The sequence below is a fragment of the Somniosus microcephalus genome, chromosome 30 (assembly GCF_052327205.1).
Source record: "Somniosus microcephalus isolate GS21.2 chromosome 30, FLI_Smic_1.0, whole genome shotgun sequence".
NCBI classification, from domain to species: Eukaryota; Metazoa; Chordata; class Chondrichthyes; order Squaliformes; family Somniosidae; genus Somniosus; species Somniosus microcephalus.
The window spans coordinates 2,637,022-2,659,415 of record NC_141016.1 but is presented as its reverse complement, the minus strand read 5'-3'; the positions used below and the strand labels follow the sequence as shown (position 1 = coordinate 2,659,415).

General features: G+C 52.0%; 1 protein-coding gene across 1 annotated transcript in view; it reads left to right on the top strand.

Annotated features, from left to right (window-relative positions):
* The window catches only part of xpo7 (exportin 7), a 120,555-nt gene extending 99,226 nt beyond the window's left edge, over window positions 1-21,329 (top strand). The window contains exons 19-28 of the mRNA XM_085970895.1: window positions 562-668; window positions 1,854-1,942; window positions 4,175-4,282; window positions 6,239-6,321; window positions 9,188-9,402; window positions 11,311-11,449; window positions 12,924-13,084; window positions 18,063-18,161; window positions 19,692-19,819; window positions 20,814-21,329. Of these exons, the coding sequence (XP_085827021.1) occupies window positions 562-668; window positions 1,854-1,942; window positions 4,175-4,282; window positions 6,239-6,321; window positions 9,188-9,402; window positions 11,311-11,449; window positions 12,924-13,084; window positions 18,063-18,161; window positions 19,692-19,819; window positions 20,814-20,907 (1,223 nt within the window). The 3' untranslated portion in view covers window positions 20,908-21,329. The remainder of the gene's footprint in view (window positions 1-561; window positions 669-1,853; window positions 1,943-4,174; window positions 4,283-6,238; window positions 6,322-9,187; window positions 9,403-11,310; window positions 11,450-12,923; window positions 13,085-18,062; window positions 18,162-19,691; window positions 19,820-20,813) is intronic.
* The last annotated feature ends 1,065 nt before the right edge of the window (window positions 21,330-22,394 follow it).

Sequence of the window (22,394 nt, the reverse complement as noted above, 5' to 3'; positions counted from 1 at the left end):
GTGTGGCATGTAAGTTCCAGATCGCTAAGATAGGATGGGAAGATGCAATGGGCAGAATTGAAAGTGAGGAATTACTGGGAGCTAGGGACATTGCAGAATATTGCAGCGCCACCTTCTATAGTGTGGTCAAGCAAATGGACCATGAAGTTCAGAGCAGTCTTCTAGTTTCAGACATGACCGAGGCTTTGCACCTCCCCTGCCGATTTTTCCAGCAAGGTCCCAGTTCCTGGATTTTGTTGAGTTGGCCGATTGTAGTGGGGAGAATGCAACATGCCTCTGCACCCCTGGTTTAGAGGGGATAAATCAGCCAGAGTCCCCCCAGCGGCCCCTGCTGAGAGTGTGTACGTGTGGACATACACCGGGCAAGCACTGTCTTGGCTCTGACAATCCTCCAGCCAGCTGCAGATTGATTGATGCTCACACACAAAGAACGGCCACTTGGGAGAGATACCAGTGAGTGACTGGCAAGGAGTCGATGGCTTCAGGAGAGGATGTGAGAACGTTGGTGTTTTAAAGAGAGACTTGCGTATAACCCACCACCCCCTGTGTTGTGTCCCACAGGTGAGGACGAAGACCAGTTTGAGCAGTTCATGCTTCCCTTAACTGCAGCGTTCGAAACCGTGGCACAAATGTTTAATTCAAGCACATTCAATGAACAAGATGCTAAGGTACAGGGGCATTTCATCCTATTACTGTTCTAATCCCCCCCAGCTTTGACTTCAAAATGTTTCAAGCAAACTGTGTTACATCTACAGAATTGTAAATGAGGAATAAAGTGGTTCTGTAGCTTTTAGGAACATGGGAACAGGAGGCCATTCAGCCCCTCGAGCCTGTTCCGCCATTCAGTGAGATCATCGCTGATCTGCGACCTAACTCCATATACCCGCCTTTGCCCCATATCCCTTTATACCTTTGGTTAATAAAAATCTATCGATCTTAGATTTAAAATTAACAATTGGCCCAGCACCAATTGCCGTTTGAGGAAGAGAGTTCCAAACTTCTACCACCCTTTGTGTGTAGAAGTGTTTCCTAACTTCACTCCTGAAAGGTCTGGCTCTAATTTTTAGACTCTGCCCCCTAGTCCTAGACTCCCCAACCAGCGGAAATAGTTTCTCTCTATCTACCCTATCAGTTCCCCTTAATATCTTGAAAACTTTGATCAGATCAGCCCTTAACCTTCTAAATTCCAGGGAATACAACCCTAATTTGTGTAATCTCTCCTCGTAATTTAACCCTTGGAGTCCGGGTATCATTCTGGTAAACCTATGCTGCACTCCCTCCTTCCTTTGAGCCCCTTTGGTTGATATGTGTGAAGCATTCTCACTAACAACCCCTTTTTAGAATCAAAGGAACTAAGATGTGCTTCCATAGCCATTTCCATTTTCTCTATTGATTTTTGTTTGACTGGTGGCCGATAACATTATTGGGCGAGTGGCTTGACCCAACAGCTTGAGCAAAGTCACCAAGTGTACATACAACTGAGGTGCCTGGGCTCCGAGCAGAGCCACCTCCTGTCTATTAGATTCTAACCAGAGCACATAATCTAGGCAGATGAAGCGCTTTGAGACCTTTCTGAGCGATGTAATAAAGCACTATATAAGAGCATGTGTTTGAGAAGTCACAAAGACTGGAAATGCCAAGCTGGTGCCGGGCTCTGTTTCTCTGGTTGCAGTTGGGTTTGAGACATATTGTCAGGGCCTTAACTCTAACTCACTGGTGCTGGCACTCTGTGTGAGCACTAGAATATGTTAACGTTCAGCAGCCAGACTCAAGAGAAGAACAGCGCTGTACCCCAGTATATAACAACCCCTCTCTTTACCTCGTTCTACTCACTCCTGTTTGTTTTCTCACAGCGAACACTGGTTGGCCTGGTGAGAGATCTGAGGGGAATCGCCTTCGCCTTCAACGCTAAGACCAGCTTTATGATGCTCTTTGACTGGATGTATCCTTCCTGACGTGTCTCGGGAGACAAAAACTGAGAAATCTGCGACTTGGAATCAGATGGTGAACTGGAAACGGAGCACCTGAGTTTCAGATCTTGCTTGGGGGTGCAGTTCTGTCAGTTTTTGCACGGTTATCAAGCCGTGTCTGTGGTCAGGCTCTTTACCTGACAGCAGTGACTGTCTCAGAAAGCCCAGGGCTTTGCGCTATGACTCCAGGATGGCGTGAAGCCAAGACTAAGAAGTCTTAAGCGCGACCCACCCTAATGCTTTCAGTTGGGTCTTTTGGAGTGTGGACTGTCCTGACTCCAGGTTGAAAATAAGCACAACATAACACAGTTTTGAAAAAGTACACAGTTTATTAACAGGATGGATTAGAAAGGACTTCAGTGGTCCCTTTGGGCTGCCTGTGATCTGCACTGACAAGAATTATAATTGACACAACAAGCGCAGAAACAGCAAAAGCAGGTTCATTCATTGCCCAAGGCATCTTGATCAATTCAGTGCCTTCACGCTTCTGCTTTAATCCCAGTGCAAAGTGCCTTTGGCTGTGCACCAACACTAAACCTCTGCAATGTAAATCGCGTGTCAGAGCCCAAACTGACTCCGAAGTGAAGCGGAGTGAGACTGCCTCCTCTCTCGAATTTCACTCCAGTGTCAAGTTGGGCGCCGTTACAGATTCAGGCTGCATTTACACTATAACGTGCAAAGCTGCTGCTGTGAATGCCCTCTTAGGTCCTGTGCGAGTGAAAGCAGTTAAAAGGCAGGGGGTCTAACTTGCACCCGCCAGTCTTATCACTGCTGATATCTTGAGAATACTTTCACCGGGCTGTTTAGTTTGACCTATTCAGGACAATTTGAACAGAGGAATAGCCAAGTCCTTTCCAACCAGTGGTTGTGATGGGGATATGGAAGGGAATGTGAAAAGTAGCTCACGGTGTGTCAGGGATTTCAACAGATCAGGCAAATCTGAACCAGCCCTCCCACTATATTTTTGGGAGGGGGCAAGGGGTGGAGTTCTTTCAAAGGTTTCAGCAAATCTGACACAGTCGTAACGCAGTTGTAAATTTAATTTTTTTATTCATTCATGGGATGTGGGCATCACTAACAAGGTTAGCATTTATTGCCCGTCCCTAATTTCCCTTAGGGAAGGTGGTAGTGAGCCGCCGCCTTGAACCGCTGCAGTCCGTGTGGATTACAGTTTATCGTTGCCGTTTTGATACAACTGAGTGTCTCGCTGGGCCATTACTGAGGGGCAGTTAAGAGTCAGCCACATTGCTGTGGGTCTGGAGTCCCATACAGGCCAGACCGGGTAAGGACGGCAGATTTTCTTCCCTTAAGGCCATTAGTGAACCAGTTGGGTTTTTACCACAATCCAGTAGTTTCATGGTCACCACTACTGATACTAGCTTTTTATTTTTAATCAACTGAATTTAAATTCCCCAAATACCGTGGTGGGATTTAAACTCGCGTCTCCAGATTATCATAGAATGATTACAGCACAGAAAAAGGCCCTTCAGCCCATTGTGTCCACGCCGGCCGTCAAGCCCTGTCTATTCTAATCCCATTTTCCAGCACTTGGTCCGTAGCCTTGTATGCTATGGTGTTTCAAGTGCTCATCTAAATGCTTCTTGAATGTTGTGAGGGTTCCTGCCTCGACCACCCTTTCAGGCAGTGAGTTCCAGATTCCAACCACCCTCTGGGTGAAAATGTTTTTACTGCCCCTCCGACAGTGCGGCGCTCCCTCAGTACTGCCCCTCCGACAGTGCAGTGCGCCCTCAGTACTGCCCCTCCGACAGTGCGGCGCTCCCTCAGTACTGCCCCTCCGACAGTGCAGCGCTCCCTCAGTACTGCCCCTCCGACAGTGCAACGCACCCTCAGTACTGCCCCTCCGACAGTGCAGCGCTCCCTCAGTACTGCCCCTCCGACAGTGCGGCGCACCCTCAGTACTGCCCCTCTGACAGTGCAGCGCTCCCTCAGTACTGCCCCTCTGACAGTGCGGCGCTCCCTCAGTACTGCCCCTCTGACAGTGCGGTGCTCCCTCGGTACTTTCTTTGAGTCAATCATTTGACATGCCGTCACTTATTATATGACAAACAAAATGAATACACTGTCTTGGTCTAATGAATCCCACTAAATCTTCTCCCTTGTTCCCTCTCAGATTGAGTGAAGTTCCAATGATAGACATTTGTTTGAACAGTTGATACCATTTCCTTAGCTTTCTCCTCCCACAGCTATCCCGCCTACATGCCGATACTGCAGCGCGCGGTGGAACTTTGGTTTCATGACCCAGCGTGCACCACGCCCATCCTCAAGCTGATGGCCGAGCTGGTCCACAACAGGTAAAGTAACACTCCCTCCGACCTTCCCCTCCCTGGGAGGGGCGTAGCCTGACCTCTGCCTGACTGCCTTGTTCATTGCGGCACAGATGCACGATGTGGGGAAACTGCCAATGCAAAGGCACAGCCATCCGTCGCTAGCTAGGACGGGCTTAGCTCCACGGTTGTGTGTAACTGCACGGTACGCGTGCCATTCCTGAGCCTAGGAGTGCTAAACATCTTTGTTTTATCAAAAGTGCCTTTTTATTGTGAGACGTATTGTATTTTTCACGGCTGGCCTGCTCATTTATCGATCTGGTCATTTATCTCGTTGCTGTTTGTGGGAGCTTGCTGTGCACAAATTGGCGGCCACATTACAACAGTGACTACACTTCAAAAGTACTGCTATTGTCTGTAAAGTGACCCGAGGTCATGAAAGATACTATAGACATGCAAGTTCTTTACAAAATGATGATGATGTAAGGTGACCTGTGAAGGGAATGTATTTGCGTATTCCGATATCACGGGGATGGGTCTACCTCTCCGATCCTCCGACCTCAATAAGCTGTGGTTTGCTCACCCACATAATGATCAGTATCTGATCCTCGGTCCTCTTAAAAACAATGACAGCTTAACACCCGCTGCAGTGCCCAAGACATGTCTTCCTGCTCTAGCGCCCTCACAGCTAGGGTAAGTGATTGGCACAGGGTGGTGTCCGTGACAGATCCCACAAAGCTGTGTGCTCAGAGTGTAAACCGATTCCTTGCCCAGGTGCTGCTACTTTACATAAAATGCAGTGAAGCTGACATCATCTGAGCAATAACAAATCACTGGTCCCAGTCTTGGTCATGGAGTTTACCGTGAGTTAACTGCAGCTGCGCTAGTTTCGCTTATTGTACCCAGGAGTGTTGTGTCCAATCCTGGGCACCGCACATTAGTAAGGACGTCAAGGGCTGGGAGAGGGGGCAGAAGAGATTTACTAGAATGGTACCAGGGATGAGGGACATCGGTTATGTGGAGAGACTGGAGAAGCTGGGATTGTTTTCCTTCGAGCAGAGAAGGTTAAGTGGAGATTTAATAGAGGTTCAAAATTATGAGGAGTTTTGAGAGAGTAAATAAGGAGAAACTGTTTCCAGTGGGTGGAGAGTCGGTAACCAGAGGACACAGATTTAAGATAATTGGGACAAGAACCAGAGGGGGCGATGAGAATTTTTTTTACGCAGTGAGTTGTTGTGATCTGGAACGCGCTGCCTGAAAGGGCGGTGAAAGCAGATTCAATAGTAACTTTCAAAAGGGAATTGGATAGATACTTGAAAAGGAAACATTTGCAGGGCTGTGGGGAAAGAGCAGGGTGGGTAGTAGGACTAATTGGAGAGCCCTTTCAGAGAGCCAGCACAGGCACGATGGGCCGAATGGCGGCCTTGTGTGCTGTATGATTCCATGAGTTAAAGATTGTAACCCTGAGTGTCCGAAACACAGCCCCGAGCCGTGCTCATCCAGCCGCAAAGCCGGACAGTTCGGACTTATTTGCGCTTGTACTTCTTAATGGCTGGTTTGCCCTGCTTGATATTTGTGGGCCTGGGGCTTTGGAAAGGGCTGTTCTTGGTGCCGTTGGCTCATTGGGCCGTCCCGATATGAAGGCAAGTTCTTTCTACTGTGGATAAATCCTAAATTAGAACACCGAGATCTGTCAGTATCGGCAACCTGAGATATACGGGAATTAGCGGGCGCAGGGATTGGAGGTTCAGAGTGGCCTCCCGAGGCTCCATTGTACACACACAAGCTTTGGCATTCCTGGTGTAACCGGACCCTGGGGATTCTACTATGCCTTGTAGTTTAAGGTAATGTTTGGGATGGGGCATGTCGACCTCTCCTGTCCGTATCCTGCCTTTGAACATGCTCGGTTTCTGCTGCCATGATCAGCTTTGTTTCCAGGCATTGCAGCATTTCAGTCTGACCTCATTCCTGTCCTGTTTGCAGGTCACAGCGGTTGCAGTTTGACGTGTCGTCGCCGAACGGGATCCTCCTTTTTCGAGAGACCAGTAAAATGATCACAACCTACGGTCAGTATGATTCGGTTTTCCTGCGCTTCAGTGTTCTGCAGTTACGTCCGTGCACTCGGCTCCCCCCCCTGGTTGTAAGATTTCTGGGGCTTTTTTGTTTCGAAATGTTGAGCAGTCAACAATTTACGTGTTCAGCGCTGAGCTGCCAAAGGCAGTGAGTCACACAGAGCAGCACGATCTGATGTCTGATTCGCAGTGCGTGCTGCGTTACCTGAACTCTGCTGGGCTGATAATGGGGGCGCCGCAAGTGCTCTCAGTTCAGGAGAGCCACATTCCCACTCCTCATCACCAACCTGGATCATTTTCAGTTGCACAAGAGGTTTCGCAACTGTGTGTTCGGGTGGAAGGTTGTATTGCTGGCGGTGGCGGGGAGGGGAGTTGTGGACATGGTTTTATGGGAACAAATTAAGGGAACTGTTAAGATGTGTAAAATTGTGCTGTTTATGTTAATTTATGTTTGTTGAAGTGTAGTATAAGAATCAGAGGTTCATTTCAGATCAAGACGGTCCTTTGGTCCATCTGACCTCATCCTCTCAGAATACCAACCCTACCTTCTCCCCATTACAGCATCCACTTGCTTCTTCAACAAGTTCAGTGTCCTGGCCCCAACCACCCTCCCTGGTATCCTGCTCCAGCTGTTGCCTGTCCTCTGTACCCTGCTCCAGATGTTGCCTATCCTCTATACCCTGCTCCAGATGTTGCCTATCCTCTGTACCCTGCTCCAGATGTTGCCTATCCTCTGTACCTTGCTCCAGATGTTGCCTATCCTCTCTACCCTGCTCCAGATGTTGCCTGTCCTCTATACCCTGCTCCAGATGTTGCCTATCCTCTATACCCTGCTCCAGCTGTTGCCTATCCTCTGTACCCTGCTCCAGCTGTTGCCTATCCTCTCTACCCTGCTCCAGATGTTGCCTGTCCTCTATACAGTGCTCCAGATGTTGCCTATCTTCTATATACCCTGCTCCAGATGTTGCCTATCCTCTGTACCCTGCTCCAGATGTTGCCTATCCTCTACCCTGCTCCAGCTGTTGCCTATCCTCTATACCCTGCTCCAGATGTTGCCTATCCTCTGTACCCTGCTCCAGATGTTGCCTATCCTCTATACCCTGCTCCAGATGTTGCTCACCCTCTGTACGTAATTAAATACTTTGCGACATCTGTTTTGCCCTTCACAACCTTGAATGTGCCCTCTTGCTGCATAGAGTAAGGTCCTGCTAAATATCTCCTACCATTCGACATCTCTTTTTGATACTGAAGCAGCCTTTGTTTATTCGGTTAGTCCTCATTGCTCACCCTCCAGCACCCAGTAGCAGCCTCGTGCTGTGCTCTGCACTGCCTCCGGGGCCTGGGTATCCACTTTACCTTGATGCTTATAAATCAGTACATCCTCTACATTCAATCGGGGGCACTCGGCACCTGAGTGAGGAGGCACTAGCTTATCGCTGACAGATGTGAGCCCAGGTCTCTGCGACACAAATTCAACGGGTCACAGAACTTTGAAAAAACAAAACAATCCTCGCAAGGACCTCGGTGAAATGCAATGGGGAATGTTGGTCGTTTTCATTCTGTGTTGATTTTGTCTTTCCTAACTTGGGTTGGTTCTGAGGGGGGAATATTGGGAGCTGTGTAGCAGTAACGGGAATTCCTGTGGGTTCTAGGTGCGCCACTTTGAGAGTGATTAATTGTGACCATCACACATGGTGGGTGTTGCTACCAGTACGTTTACTTGGGTTAGGGTTAGTGGCAGCGCTGCACAGAAGGGTTGATTACACAAGCCTACATTACCAGTGGAGAAACTGCACTCACAGGGAGCACAGACAGGGTTACAACACTAGCTCTGACCCGCACTCGCTGCTGGGAGAGTTGGATGGCTGAATCACCCTGATGATTTCCATCAGTCTTTAGACAGATGTTGTGATGATTGCGAGCTCGCAGTTCCCTTTTTGCTTTGTATTTCTTCTCCTCCAGTGGTTATTCTCACACTGCTGGCCTGCAGTGCTTGCCATTTCTCTCGCACTCCTTCCCACACTGCTGCTGTGACACACAGCTTCTTCAGGAAACACTTGGAATGGGTCCTTTCTCATTTGCCAAACACTGCTTTATACAGCAGTGTGCACTGGTATACATGATAGAGGAATAGGAGGGGTTAATCCAGACCGTGATTTCAAGTGAAACCATCACTGCAGGACAAGGGGACATAAACTAGGAGGCACTTCACACACAGCGAGTGATCAGTACCTGGAATGGGCTCCGGGTAGGGGAGTGGAGGCAATTAGATGCTGTGGCAGATTGACCGTGGATTTCTGTGGAAGGATGGGCTGAATGGCCTCTTCCTGTCTGTAATGATCTTTGTGAAATGGGTGAAACATAGAAGATAGGAGCAGGAGTAGGCCATTCGGCCCCTCAAGCCTGTTCCAGCATTCAATGAGATCATGGCTGATCATCCAAATTCAGTACCCTGTCCCTGCTTTCTCCCCATATCCCTTGATCCCTTTAGCCTTAAGAAATATATCCAACTCCTTCTAGAATATATTTAATGGATTGGCCTCAACTGCCTTCTGTGGTAGAGAATTCCACAGGTTCACCACTCTCTGGGTGAAGAAATTCCTCCTCATCTCTGTCCTAAATGGCTTACCCCTTATCCTTAGACTGTGACTCCTGGTTCTGGACTCCCCCGCCATCGGGAACATCCTTCCTGCATCTAGCCTGTCTAGTCCTGTTAGAATTTTATAAGTTTCAAACTCCAGCGAATATAAGCCCAATCGACCCAATCTCTCATCAGTCATTCCTGCCATCCCTGTGAAGATTTAATAACGAGAAAAAAAAACTGATCTTTTCTCCTTCCCTTTTTGTTTCATTCAAACAGGTAATCGTATCCTCACCTTGGGAGAGGTGCCAAAGGACCAAGTTTACGGACTAAAGTTGAAGGGGATTTCCATTTGCTTCTCCATGTTGAAAGCAGCTCTCAGTGGCAACTACGTCAACTTTGGGGTCTTCCGTCTCTATGGTGACGATGCCCTCGACAATGCTTTACAAACGTTCATTAAGCTCCTCCTGTCGATCCCTCACAGTGATCTGCTGGTTAGTGATTTTACCCTAAGGTAGTGCATTTGTGTTTTGGGAACGTGTTCCCCGAAAGAAAATGTTTGAGCTGTCGGTAGGCAGGAGTCTTGGATCTACCCAGGAGCCGGTACAAGTCTCACAGCTGAGCCTGCTTGGAGTGACGGATACCTGCATGACTCTCAGTTGTTTGAGGAGTCTCTCACTCAGCCTCTTTGTGTTTGTGCTCACTCCGCTGACCCCTGCTCCTCACTAGCCTTGACGCTCTGTTATCTGTGTGGGGGGGCTCTTTTGTAAGATATTCTTAATTCTTCTTCCTGCACTGTCCCGCGGTGCCCAGCTGTAAAGATAGCGGGCAACTTACTGCCTGCCCTCTGCTAATGTCACTTTCTCCCTGTGGAGAAATGTCCTGTGCCCACCCCGCCCCGCACCCCCCCCCCCCCCCCCCCACTATCCCTACAGCCCTGCATGAATCTAAACTAATCCCACTGCCCGCTCGCTATCCCTACAGCCCTGCATCAATCTAAACTAATCCCACTGCCCGCTCGCTATCCCTACAGCCCTGCATCAATCTAAACTAATCCCACTGCCCACTCGCTATCCCGACAGCTCTGCATCAATCTAAACTAATCCCACTGCCCGCTGCTATCCCGACAGCCCTGCATCAATCTAAACTAATCCCACTGCCCGCTCGCTATCCCGACAGCCCTGCATCAATCTAAACTAATCCCACTGCCCACTCGCTATCCCTACAGCCCTGCATCAATCTAAACTAATCCCACTGCCCGCTCGCTATCCCGACAGCCCTGCATCAATCTAAACTAATCCCACTGCCCGCTCGCTATCCCAACAGCCCTGCATCAATCTAAACTAATCCCACTGCCCGCTCGCTATCCCGACAGCTCTGCATCTTCCTCTGTTTTAAATATTTATCCACTTTTCCCTTAAAAGATACAGGGCTGGATTTTGTCAGCCCCGAGGAGGCGGGACTGCCGGTAAAGTTGCAGAATTTGGGGGTGGGTGGCAAACCCGCCCCCAACCCGCCTCCGTGCCCTCTTGCCAGAAGGTGGGAAGCCGTCCTGCCCCGGGTCCCGTCTCCTCGAGGCGGGTAAGGGATTAAAGCCTATTAATTGCCTGTTAACAGGCAGAAAATAGGATTATCCCTCATTTTCGTTTCGAGGTGCAGGCTTCCTGCCAGGGTGTAGGAGACGAGTAGGAGGTCTGCGAGGGTCGGAGGGGTCTGAAAGTGCGATGTAGAAGTGAGTGATGGGTGCAAGTGTGGAGTGGTAAGTATGTAAGGTGAGTGTAAAGTGTTAGAAAATGTTCACTTACCTTTGTTTCTGCCTACAGCCTTCAGCTGCTGTGGAGCTGGAGTCCCGACATCTCCATTGTAGATTTCACAGACTGGCTGTTGGATCCTCCGAACCAACAACCAGGTGATTTCTGCAAAGTTGAAAGGTTTGATGAGTCCTGAACACAAGGACTCATCAAACTACTCAGAATGTCAGTGTTTGACAGCTTCACAGAGCTGTCAAACGATGACATTTCTTCTTTCAAAAGTTCTTGACAGCTGGCACGTCAGACGTTGACGTGCTCTGTCACTGACTTCCCCCTAATTGGCCTGCTGAGCCCGCTGAACAGGGTCAATCGGGGGACAATCACACCGGTTGGCCAGAAGCTGATGGAGGCGGGATTGAAAGCCGGCAAGCAGCAGTCCCGCCTCCAAAAGCTTCCCATTAGGAAACTCCAGCCCACAGTGTTCTCTGCCTCAATCACTTCCTGTGGCCAGGCATTCCACGCCCCAACAACTCTCGCTGTTGTCTTCCCCGATTCACTCTATCGAAATTCTTCCTAATTTTAGAAACCTCTGTTGAATCTCCTCTCGGCCTTCACTAGTTTAACGTTCCATTGTTTTCTGCTTTTTCCCAGGATTATCCCAAGCTCAGTCAGTCCTACTATTCCTTGTTAGAAGTTCTCACCCAGGACCACATGAATTTTATTGCTAGCCTGGAGCCCCATGTTATCATGTACATTCTCTCTTCCATTTCAGAAGGTCTCACTGCACTGGGTAAGTAAATTGTCTTCATTCACATGGCAAAAATTGACCAATGATCAAGATTTTCTTTTTCGTATTTCCCACACACACAAACCCAACCCGTGTTTGAGTCTCCAAGCCACTGAGAAATGCACGTAGGTAGAGATTCATGTTCGCCCAACGTGGACACCTCCGACAGTGCAGCACTCACTCAGTACTGGCACTGGGAGTGTCAGTGCAACGCTCCCTCAGTACTACCCCTCTGACAGTGCGCCGCTCTCTCAGTACTGCCCCTCCGACATTGCGGCGCTCCCTCAGTACTGCCCCTCCGACATTGCGGCGCTCCCTCAGTACTGCCCCTCCGACATTGCGGCGCTCCCTCAGTACTGCCCCTCCGACATTGCGGCGCTCCCTCAGTACTGCCCCTCCAACAGTGCGCCACTCCCTCAGTACTGCCCCTCCGACAGTGCGGCGCTCCCTCAGTACTGCCCCTCCGACAGTCCGGCGCTCCCTCAGTTCTGCCCCTCCGACAGTCCGGCGCTCCCTCAGTACTGCCCCTCCAACAGTGCGGCGCTCCCTCAGTACTGCCCCTCCGACAGTGCGGCGCTCCCTCAGTACTGCCCCTCCGACAGTGCGGCGCTCCCTCAGTACTGCCCCTCCGACAGTCCGGCGCTCCCTCAGTACTGCCCCTCCGGCGCTCCCTCAGTACTGCCCCTCCGGCGCTCCCTCAGTATTGCCCCTCCGACAGTGCGGCGCTCCCTCAGTACTGCCCCTCCGACAGTCCGGCGCTCCCTCAGTACTGCCCCTCCGACAGTGCGGCGCTCCCTCAGTACTGGCGCTCCCTCAGTACTGCCCCTCCGACAGTGCGGCGCTCCCTCAGTACTGCCCCTCCGACAGTGCGGCGCTCCCTCAGTACTGCCCCTCCGACAGTCCGGCGCTCCCTCAGTACTGCCCCTCCGACAGTGCGGCGCTCCCTCAGTACTGCCCCTCCGACAGTCCGGCGCTCCCTCAGTACTGCCCCTCCGACAGTCCGGCGCTCCCTCAGTACTGCCCCTCCGACAGTGCGGCGCTCCCTCAGTGCGGCGCTCCCTCAGTGCGGCGCTCCCTCAGTACTGCCCCTCCGACAGTCCGGCGCTCCCTCAGTACTGCCCCTCCGACAGTGCGGCGCTCCCTCAGTACTGCCCCTCCGACAGTGAGGCGCTCCCTCAGTACTGCCCCTCCGACAGTGCGGCGCTCCCTCAGTACTGCCCCTCCGCCAGTGCGGCGCTCCCTCAGTACTGCCCCTCTGACAGTGCGGCGCTCCCTCAGTACTGCACTGGGAGTGTAAGCCTGGATTTGTGCTCCAGTCCCTAAAGTGGGACTTGAACCCACAACCATTGTGGCTCAAAGGCGAGAGCGCTACGCAGTGAGCCAAGGCTGACCCCTTGGGATGCAGGGTGGAAAGTAGTGGACAGAGATGAGGCAGAAAGAAGCGAGCATGTAAGGTTTGTCCCTGGTTTGTTTTCAGACACCATGGTGTGCACAGGTTGCTGCTCCAGTCTGGACCACATTGTAACGTACCTCTTCAAGCAGCTGTCCCGCAGCACAAAAAAACGGACAACGCCGATATCCCAGGAGAGCGACCGCTTCCTACACATCATGCAGCAGCACCCAGAAATGATTCAACAGGTGAGTCCGCGCAGCACGTTAAAATCTAAGGAGCTGCGCTCGTTCAGCGATGGAGTTTTCACTGATCCCTCCCTGGCCTCGCCCCTCCCTATCTCTGTTACCCCCTCCATGGCCCTCGCCCCTCCCTACCTCTGTAACCCCCTCCACGGCCTCGCCCCTCCCTATCTGTGTAACCCTCTCCACGGCCTCGCCCCTCCCTATCTCTGTCACCCCCTCCACGGCCTCGCCCCTCCCTATCTGTGTAACCCTCTCCACGGCCTCGCCCCTCCCTATCTCTGTCACCCCCTCCACGGCCTCGCCCCTCCCTTTCTGTGTAACCCCCTCCACGGCCTCGCCCCTCCCTTTCTGTGTAACCCCCTCCACGGCCTCGCTCCTCCCTATCTCTGTAACCCCCTCCACGGCCTCGCCCCTCCCTTTCTCTGTAACCCTCTCCACGACCTCGCCCCTCCCTGTCTCTCTAACCCCCTCCACGGCCTCGCTCCTCCCTGTCTCTGTAACCCCCTCCACGGCCTCGCCCTTCCCTATCTCTGTAACCCCCTCCACGGCCTCGCCCCTCCCTATCTCTGTAACCTCCTCCACGGCCTCGCCCCTCCCTATCTCTGTAACCCTCTCCACGGCCTCGCCCCTCCCTATCTCTGTAACCCCCTCCACGGCCTCGCCCCTCCCTATCTCTGTAACCCCCTCCACGGCCTCGCCCCTCCCTATCTCTGTAACCCCCTCCACGGCCTCGCTCCTCCCTATCTCTGTAACCCCCTCCACGGCCTCGCCCCTCCCTATCTCTGTAACCCCCTCCACGGCCTCGCCCCTCCCTATCTCTGTAACCTCCTCCACGGCCTCGCCCCTCCCTATCTCTGTAGCCCCCTCCACGGCCTCGCTCCTCCCTATCTCTGTAACCCCCTCCACGGCCTCGCCCCTCCCTATCTCTGTAACCCGCTCCACGTCCTCGCCCCTCCCTATCTCTGTAACCCCCTCCACGGCCTCGCCCCTCCCTATCTCTGTAACCCGCTCCACGGCCTCGCCCCTCCCTATCTCTGTAATCCCCTCCACGGCCTCGCCCCTCCCTATCTCTGTAACCCCCTCCACGGCCTCGCCCCTCCCTATCTCTGTAACCCCCCTCCACGGCCTCGCCCCTCCCTATCTCTGTAACCTCCTCCACGGCCTCGCCCCTCCCTATCTCTGTAATCCCCTCCACGGCCTCGCCCCTCCCTATCTCTGTAACCCCCTCCACGGCCTCGCCCCTCCCTATCTCTGTAACCCCCTCCACGGCCTCGCTCCTCCCTATCTCTGTAACCCCCTCCACGGCCTCGCCCCTCCCTATCTCTGTAACCCCCTCCACGGCCTCGCCCCTCCCTATCTCTGTAACCCCCTCCACGGCCTCGCCCCTCCCTATCTCTGTAACCCCCTCCACGACCTCGCCCCTCCCTATCTCTGTAACCCCCTCCACGGCCTCGCCCCTCCCTATCTCTGTAACCCCCTCCACGGCCTCGCCCCTCCCTATCTCTGTAACCCCCTCCACGACCTCGCCCCTCCCTATCTCTGTAACCCCCTCCACGACCTCGCCCCTCCCTATCTCTGTAACCCCCTCCACGGCCTCGCCCCTCCCTATCTCTGTAACCCCCTCCACGGCCTCGCTCCTCCCTATCTCTGTAACCCCCTCCACGGCCTCGCTCCTCCCTATCTCTGTAACCCCCTCCACGGCCTCGCTCCTCCCTATCTCTGTAACCCCCTCCACGGCCTCGCTCCTCCCTATCTCTGTAACCCCCTCCACGGCCTCGCCCCTCCCTATCTCTGTAACCCCCTCCACGGCCTCGCCCCTCCCTATCTCTATAACCTCCTCCACGGCCTCGCCCCTCCCTATCTCTGTAACCCCCTCCACGGCCTCGCCCCTCCCTGTCTCTGTAACCTCCTCCACGGCCTCGCCCCTCCCTATCTCTGTAACCCCCTCCACGGCCTCGCTCCTCCCTATCTCTGTAACCCCCTCCACGGCCTCGCCCCTCCCTATCTCTGTAACCCCCTCCACGGCCTCGCCCCTCCCTATCTCTGTAACCCCCTCCATGGCCTCGCTCCTCCCTATCTCTGTAACCCCCTCCACGGCCTCGCCCCTCCCTATCTCTGTAACCTCCTCCACGGCCTCGCCCCTCCCTATCTCTGTAATCCCCTCCACGGCCTCGCCCCTCCCTATCTCTGTAACCCCCTCCATGGCCTCGCCCCTCCCTATCTCTGTAACCCCCTCCACGGCCTCGCCCCTCCCTATCTCTGTAACCCCCTCCACGGCCTCGCCCCTCCCTATCTCTGTAACCCCCTCCACGACCTCGCCCCTCCCTATCTCTGTAACCCCCTCCACGGCCTCGCCCCTCCCTATCTCTGTAACCCCCTCCACGGCCTCGCTCCTCCCTATCTCTGTAACCCCCTCCACGGCCTCGCCCCTCCCTATCTCTGTAACCTCCTCCACGGACTCGCTCTCCGGGTGCTCCGGTTTCCTCCCACAGTCCAAAGATGTGCGGGTTAGGTTGATTGGCTATGATAAATTGACCCTTAGTGTTAGGGGGATTAAATGCGTGGGGTTACGGGGATAGGGTGGGATATGTGTTGGTGTAGGGGTTACGGGGATCGGGTGGGACATGTGTCGGTGCAGGCTCGATGGGCCGAAATGGCCTCTATCTGCACTGTGGGGTTTCTGTGATTTCTGTGATTTCTGTGATCTCTGTAACCTCTCCAGACCCATAACCCGCCGCAATCTCTCTTTGTTTGATAATCACTCCTGTGAAGCGCCTTGTGACATTTTACCATGTTAACGGCGCTGTATAAATGCACGGTGTTGTTAAATGCTCTTGCGGTGCCTTCCAATGAAGAGTAGAATGAAATCATGGCTCTCCAGTTACATTGCGCGCAGGTTGCACTGGATGTGGGGCGCAGTTATGACGTTTAGCGACTAAACCTGCCCTGTCCCTTTAAGGCACGACACAGGCAAACCCAGATCATTCTTGCTGCTTACAAACAGAGGGCCGTCGTAACTGCCTGTAAATCCCAGGCTGTGGATCAGTGATTGTCCTTTATAAAAAAAAGATTGCTTTGAATCTGTAACAAAGTGTGATGGGCAAATGCAAAACATATAGAATATGTATGGGCTAATGAATGAAAGTCAGCACTGATCTGTTAAAGGCAAATCGTGTTTAACTAACTTTATTGAGCTCTTTGATGAAGTAACGGAGAGGGTTGATGAGGGTAGTGTGGTTGACGTTGTGTATATGGACTTTCAAAAGGTTTGATGAAGTAACACATAATAGACGTGTTAGCAAAATTATAGCCCATGGGATTAAAGGGCTAAGAACATAAGAAACAGGAGCAGGAGTAGGCCATTCGGCCCTCGAGCCTGCTCTGCCATTCAGTAAGATCATGGCTGATCATCGACCTCAACTCCACTTTCCCGCCCTATCCCCATATCTCTCAATTTTCCTTCGTGTTCAAAAATCTATCGATCTCAGTCTTGAATATACTCAAAGACTCAGCATCCACAGCCCTCTGTGGCAGAGAATTCCAAAGATTCACCACCCTCTGAGTGAAGGAATTCCTCCTCATCTCGGTCTTAAATGGCCGACCCCTTATCCTGAGACTATGCCCCCTAGTTCTAGACACTCCAGCCCAGGGAAACAGCCTCTCAGCATCTACCCTGTCAATCCCCCTCAGAATCTTGTATGTTTCAATGAGATCACCTCTCATTCTCCTAAACTCCAGAGAGTATCGGCCCATTCTACACAATTTCTCATCATAGGACAGCCCCCTCATCCCAGGAATCAATCTAGTGAACCTTCGTTGCACCGCCTCTAAGGCAAGTATATCCTTCCTTAGATCAGGAGACCAAAACTGTGCACAGTACTCCAGGTGTGGTCTCACCAAGACCCTGTACAATTGTGGCAATGTGGATTCAAAATTGGCAAAGGGACAGAAAGCAGAGAGTAAGGTTTAAGGTGATTGGCAAAAGAACCAGAGGCGACATGAGGAAACAACGTTTTACGCAGCGAGTTGTTGTGATCTGGAATGCGCTGCCTGAAAGGGCGGTGGAAGCAGATTCAATGGTAACTTTCAAAAGAAAATGTGCAGGGCTATGGGGAAAGAGCAGGGGAGTGGGTTTGATTGGAGAGCTCTTTCAGCAAGCCGGCACAAGCACGGTGGGCTGAATGTCGCCCTCCTATTACTGTACCATTCTCTGATTCTAACTGTGTGTGTGATGGCCTATTACTGTACCATTCTCTGATTCTAACTGTGTGTGTGATGGCCTATTACTGTACCATTCTCTGATTCTAACCGTGTGTGTGATGGCCTATTACTGTACCATTCTCTGATTCTAACCGTGTGTGTGATGGCCTAATACTGTACCATTCTCTGATTCTAACCGTGTGTGTGATGGCCTATTACTGTACCATTCTCTGATTCTAACCGTGTGTGTGATGGCCTATTACTGTACCATTCTCTGATTCTAACCGTGTGTGTGATGGCCTATTACTGTACCATTCTCTGATTCTAACCGTGTGTGTGATGGCCTAATACTGTACCATTCGCTGATTCTAACCGTGTGTGTGATGGCCTATTACTGTACCATTCTCTGATTCTAACCGTGTGTGTGATGGCCTATTACTGTACCATTCTGATTCTAACCGTGTGTGTGATGGCCTATTACTGTACCATTCTCTGATTCTAACCATGTGTGTGATGGCCTAATACTGTACCATTCTCTGATTCTAACCGTGTGTGTGATGGCCTATTACTGTACCATTCTCTGATTCTAACCGTGTGTGTGATGGCCTAATACTGTACCATTCTCTGATTCTAACCGTGTGTGTGATGGCCTAATACTGTACCATTCTCTGATTCTAACCGTGTGTGTGATGGCCTATTACTGTAGTGACTTCCAGCGGATTCTGTAAGTGACTTTGAACTCTTTCCTTTTCCTTCTCTCAATAATCTGGTGTTGCCACAGATGCTGTCCACAGTTCTCAACATCATTATTTTTGAAGACTGCAGGAACCAGTGGTCCATGTCGCGCCCTCTGCTTGGATTAATTCTCCTCAACGAAAAGGTGAGATCTGAGGCCAGAAAGACTTGGAGCTCTGGCACCCAGAGCAGCTGCAGTAGATGTGGGCGGACTGTGGGGCACATTGGATGGACGGCAGGGCAGTCACTGTCTGTTGCCTGGTCGTACTCCACAGAATCCTTTTGACAAGAGGAGAAAGAAAAAGAACTTGCATTTATATTGTGCCTTTCATGTCTTCAGGACGTCCCAAACCACTTCGTAGCCAACTAATTATTTTTTGAAGTGCGGTAGGTCACTGTTGTGTGGGCAGACACAGCGTGCAATTTTCACACAACAGCAGTAAATGAGATGAATGACCAGGTAATATGTTTGGTAGCGTTGGTGGAGGTAGAACGCTGACCACGTTCACTGGAAGAAGTCCCTGCTCTTCAAATACAATCTTTTACATCCACCTGAACTGGCAGACGGAGCCTCGGTTTAACTTCTCATCTTAAAGACACCCCCCCCCCCCCCCCGACAGTGCGGCGCTCCCTCAGTACTGACCCTCCGACAGTGCAGCACTCCCTCAGTACTGCCCCTCCGACAGTGCGGCGCTCCCTCAGTACTGCCCCTCCAACAGTGCGGCACTCCCTCAGTACTGCCCCTCTGACAGTGCGGCACTCCCTCAGTACTGCCCCTCCGACAGTGCAGCGCTCCCTTAGTACTGCCCCTCCGACAGTGCGGCGCTCCCTCAGTACTGCCCCTCCGACAGTGCGGCGCTCCCTCAGTACTGCCCCTCCGACAATGCGGCACTCCCTCAGTACTTCCTCTCCTACAGTGCAGCACTCCCTCAGTACTGCCCCTCCGACAGTGCGGCACTCCCTCAGTACTGCCCCTCCAACAGTGCAGCACTCCCTCTGTACTGCCCCTCCGACAGTGCAGCACTCCCTCAGTACTATCCCTCCGACAGTGCGGCACTCCCTCAGTACTGCCCCTCCAACAGTGCAGCACTCCCTCAGGACTGCCCCTCCGACAGTGCGGCACTCTCTCAGTACTGCCCCTCCAACAGTGCAGCACTCCCTCAGTACTGCCCCTCCAACAGTGCAGCACTCCCTCAGTACTGCCCCTCCGACAGTGCAGCGCTCCCTCCCTCTGCTGCGCTCGCATGGGCCAGCTGGAGTCACTGCCTTTTATGCAACGACGTCAAAATGAATCCACACTGTGTCTGTAAAGTTTTCCCCAAATGCCTGCCATGCTTAGGCTTGTCATTCATTCTGCTGCACATGCAGGCTTCCCTCATTTACACACAGCCGCTCATGTCTCTGCCAAGCCCAGCACCAATTTCCACGATTGCTATCCGAAGGCACCCCCTGCTGGACAGTGATTGCATGTGGACAGGATTGTGCTCAGCTGCGATGCCCACCGCAGTCAAATAGCCCACCATCTAGGGCCACCAGGTTACGGTTCTGAATAGCAGCCGGCACAAGACCATCTGCCCAGGAAAGGATCGTCTGTGCTTTAAGCAAGCTCGCTGATGCTAATTTCTCCCGATTTTTTTTTTTCTTCCCCTCTTTTCCCCCCCCCCCCACCCCACAGTATTTTGCTGATTTGAGGAACAGCATCGTGAACAGCCAGCCCCCCGAGAAGCAGCAGGCCATGCACCTCTGCTTTGAGAACCTGATGGAAGGGATTGAGCGCAACTTACTGACGAAGAACAGAGACAGGTGAGCACTCGATAATCAGACCAGCCCCTGCTCAGTGTATGGGGGTGAGGGGGGCCCGCGCTTTGTCATTATTAAGATTGCAAATGGACTTTATTTGGCAAGCAAGTATTTAATATAGAGAAGGTAACCGTTCCGTTGTGCTTTTTCAGTCTGTGGCTGGATGGATTCATTTTCCCATTTATCAGTCATTCTATTGTTATGTCTGTGCACAATTGACAGGATGTCAAGACCTTGCAGAGGGGGCAGAGGAGATTTACTGGAATGGTACCAGGGATGAGGGACTTCAGTTATGTGGAGAGCCTGGAGAAGCTGGGATTGTTCTTAGAGCAGAGAAGTTTAAAGGGAAATTTAATAGAGGTGTTCAAAATTATGATGGGCTTGGTAGACAGGGAGAAACTTTCCAGTGGCAGGAGGGATGACAACCAGAGGACACAGATTTAAGATAACTTTGCAAAAGAGCCAGAGGGGGGATAAGGAGAATTTTATTTACTCGGCGAATGCGCTGCATGAAAGGGCGGTGGAAACAGATTCAATAGTAACTTTAAAAAGGGGAATCGGAGAAATACTTAGTAAGGAAAAAATTGCAGGTCTATGGGGAAAGAGCAGGGAAGTGGGATTAATTGGAGGGCTCCTTCTGAGAGCCGGCACGGGCATGATGGGCCGAATGGCCTCTCTGTGATTAGAAGGCGGTGGCTCAGCACACACCACCTTCTCAAAGGCAGCTGGGGGCGGGCAGCAAATGCCAGCCTTGCTTGCGACGCCAATATCCTGAAAATTGATTTTTTTTTTTTAAGTGCTGTGTTATCATTTAAATCTGCTCAGGAACTGATAAAATTTCAGGTACTCCGGCTGCGAAACTGTGCTACACACGGTGAGTGTAGATACTCAAATATCCTGTAGTGAATTGCTTGTCCTGTGTAAGGTGGTTTAGGGGGCGAGTTGATGGAAGGAAGTTAACCGGCTGTTGTCTTTTTTTATTATTATTGCTCCTCAGGTTCACCCAGAACCTCTCTGTCTTTCGGAGAGAAGTGAACGATTCGATGAAGAACTCGACATATGGGGTCAACAGCAACGATATGATGAGCTGACGTCTGTCTGGGTCTCGCCTCCCGCGGTGGTGTGCGTTTCCAATCCAGCTGTAAGGGGTCGTTGACGGGAGGGGGGGAGGGTAGTGCGTCTCTGATGCTACACAGGGGGGAGGGAGGGTTGCGGGGGGAGGTCAGAGAGTTAAGTCGGGTAGGTGTGTCCTGCTCCTTGTCCCAGGGGGCGGAGGTCAAAGGGCAGCAACCCCCCCCCCCCCCCCCCCCCCCCAAACTCTCTCCCTCCCCTGGGCATCGGACTGCGGGACTTGTCGCTGTCCCCGCCCCTCCTTTCAAGAAACAGAATCCTGGCAGGGAGTGCCTTTGTGCTCTCGCCCCCTCATCTGCCTTGTATAAACTTGTACATTTTTTTTTCTTAAGACATTTTGAACAATGTTTATATGAAATCAATTAAAAAAGAGAAAACAAAAGAGTTGTGATTGAAATTTTTAGAGTTGGGAGTGCGATGATGAGAGACTCGGATGATGTGAGGTACGTGGGGTGGAATGCGTGTGGGAGTTCAGTAGATACCGAGCTCTGTGTAACACCCGAAGTAAAACAATCAATACAGAAATAAACAGTATGTACACTTCCCAAATTTGCTCATTCCCAACTAATTGGGACTTAGCGCAAGGTACTGATTTGTCATATTTTTCCAACCATTGTTCCAGCACTGATTGTGGAATAGCTATAGAGGAGGTGACACAGAAACTGTTTTAAACCCTGTATTATTTTCAGAAACTGTTGCTGCTAATTATGTGTTGAGCACAGCTCGTTTATATCCAGGAGGAAGGAAAAGAAAACCAACGGATTATATATTTTTATTGTTCCTTTCAACTGAATGTTCTGACTAAACACGCTTCCGATTCACTGCGTGATCAGGTAGTTGGTTGGTATGTAAGAATGTTTGCTGCATCTAGTGTAAGCATTGTGACTGCAAATAAACTTCAACCGTTTGTACTGAAAGCAGTTTCCCGTGCATCGAGTGTACTGCGGAGGAGCTCCGGGTTGCAGGAGTGGGCTCCCTCCCCTCCCTCCCTCTTCTTTCTCCCCCCCCCCCCTCCCTCCCTCCCTCTTCTTTCTCCCCCCCCTCCCTCCCTCCCTCTTCTTTCTCCCCCCCCTCCCTCCCTCTTCTTTCTCCCCCCCCCTCCCTCCCTCTTCTTTCTCCCCCCCCCCCCTCCCTCTTCTTTCTCCCCCCCCTCCCTCCCTCTTCTTTCTCCCCCCCCTCCCTCCCTCTTCTTTCTCCCCCCCCTCCCTCCCTCTTCTTTCTCCCCCCCCTCCCTCCCTCTTCTTTCTCCCCCCCCTCCCTCCCTCTTCTTTCTCCCCCCCCTCCCTCCCTCTTCTTTCTCCCCCCCCTCCCTCCCTCTTCTTTCTCCCCCCCCTCCCTCCCTCTTCTTTCTCCCCCCCCTCCCTCCCTCTTCTTTCTCCCCCCCCTCCCTCCCTCTTCTTTCTCCCCCCCCTCCCTCCCTCTTCTTTCTCCCCCCCCTCCCTCCCTC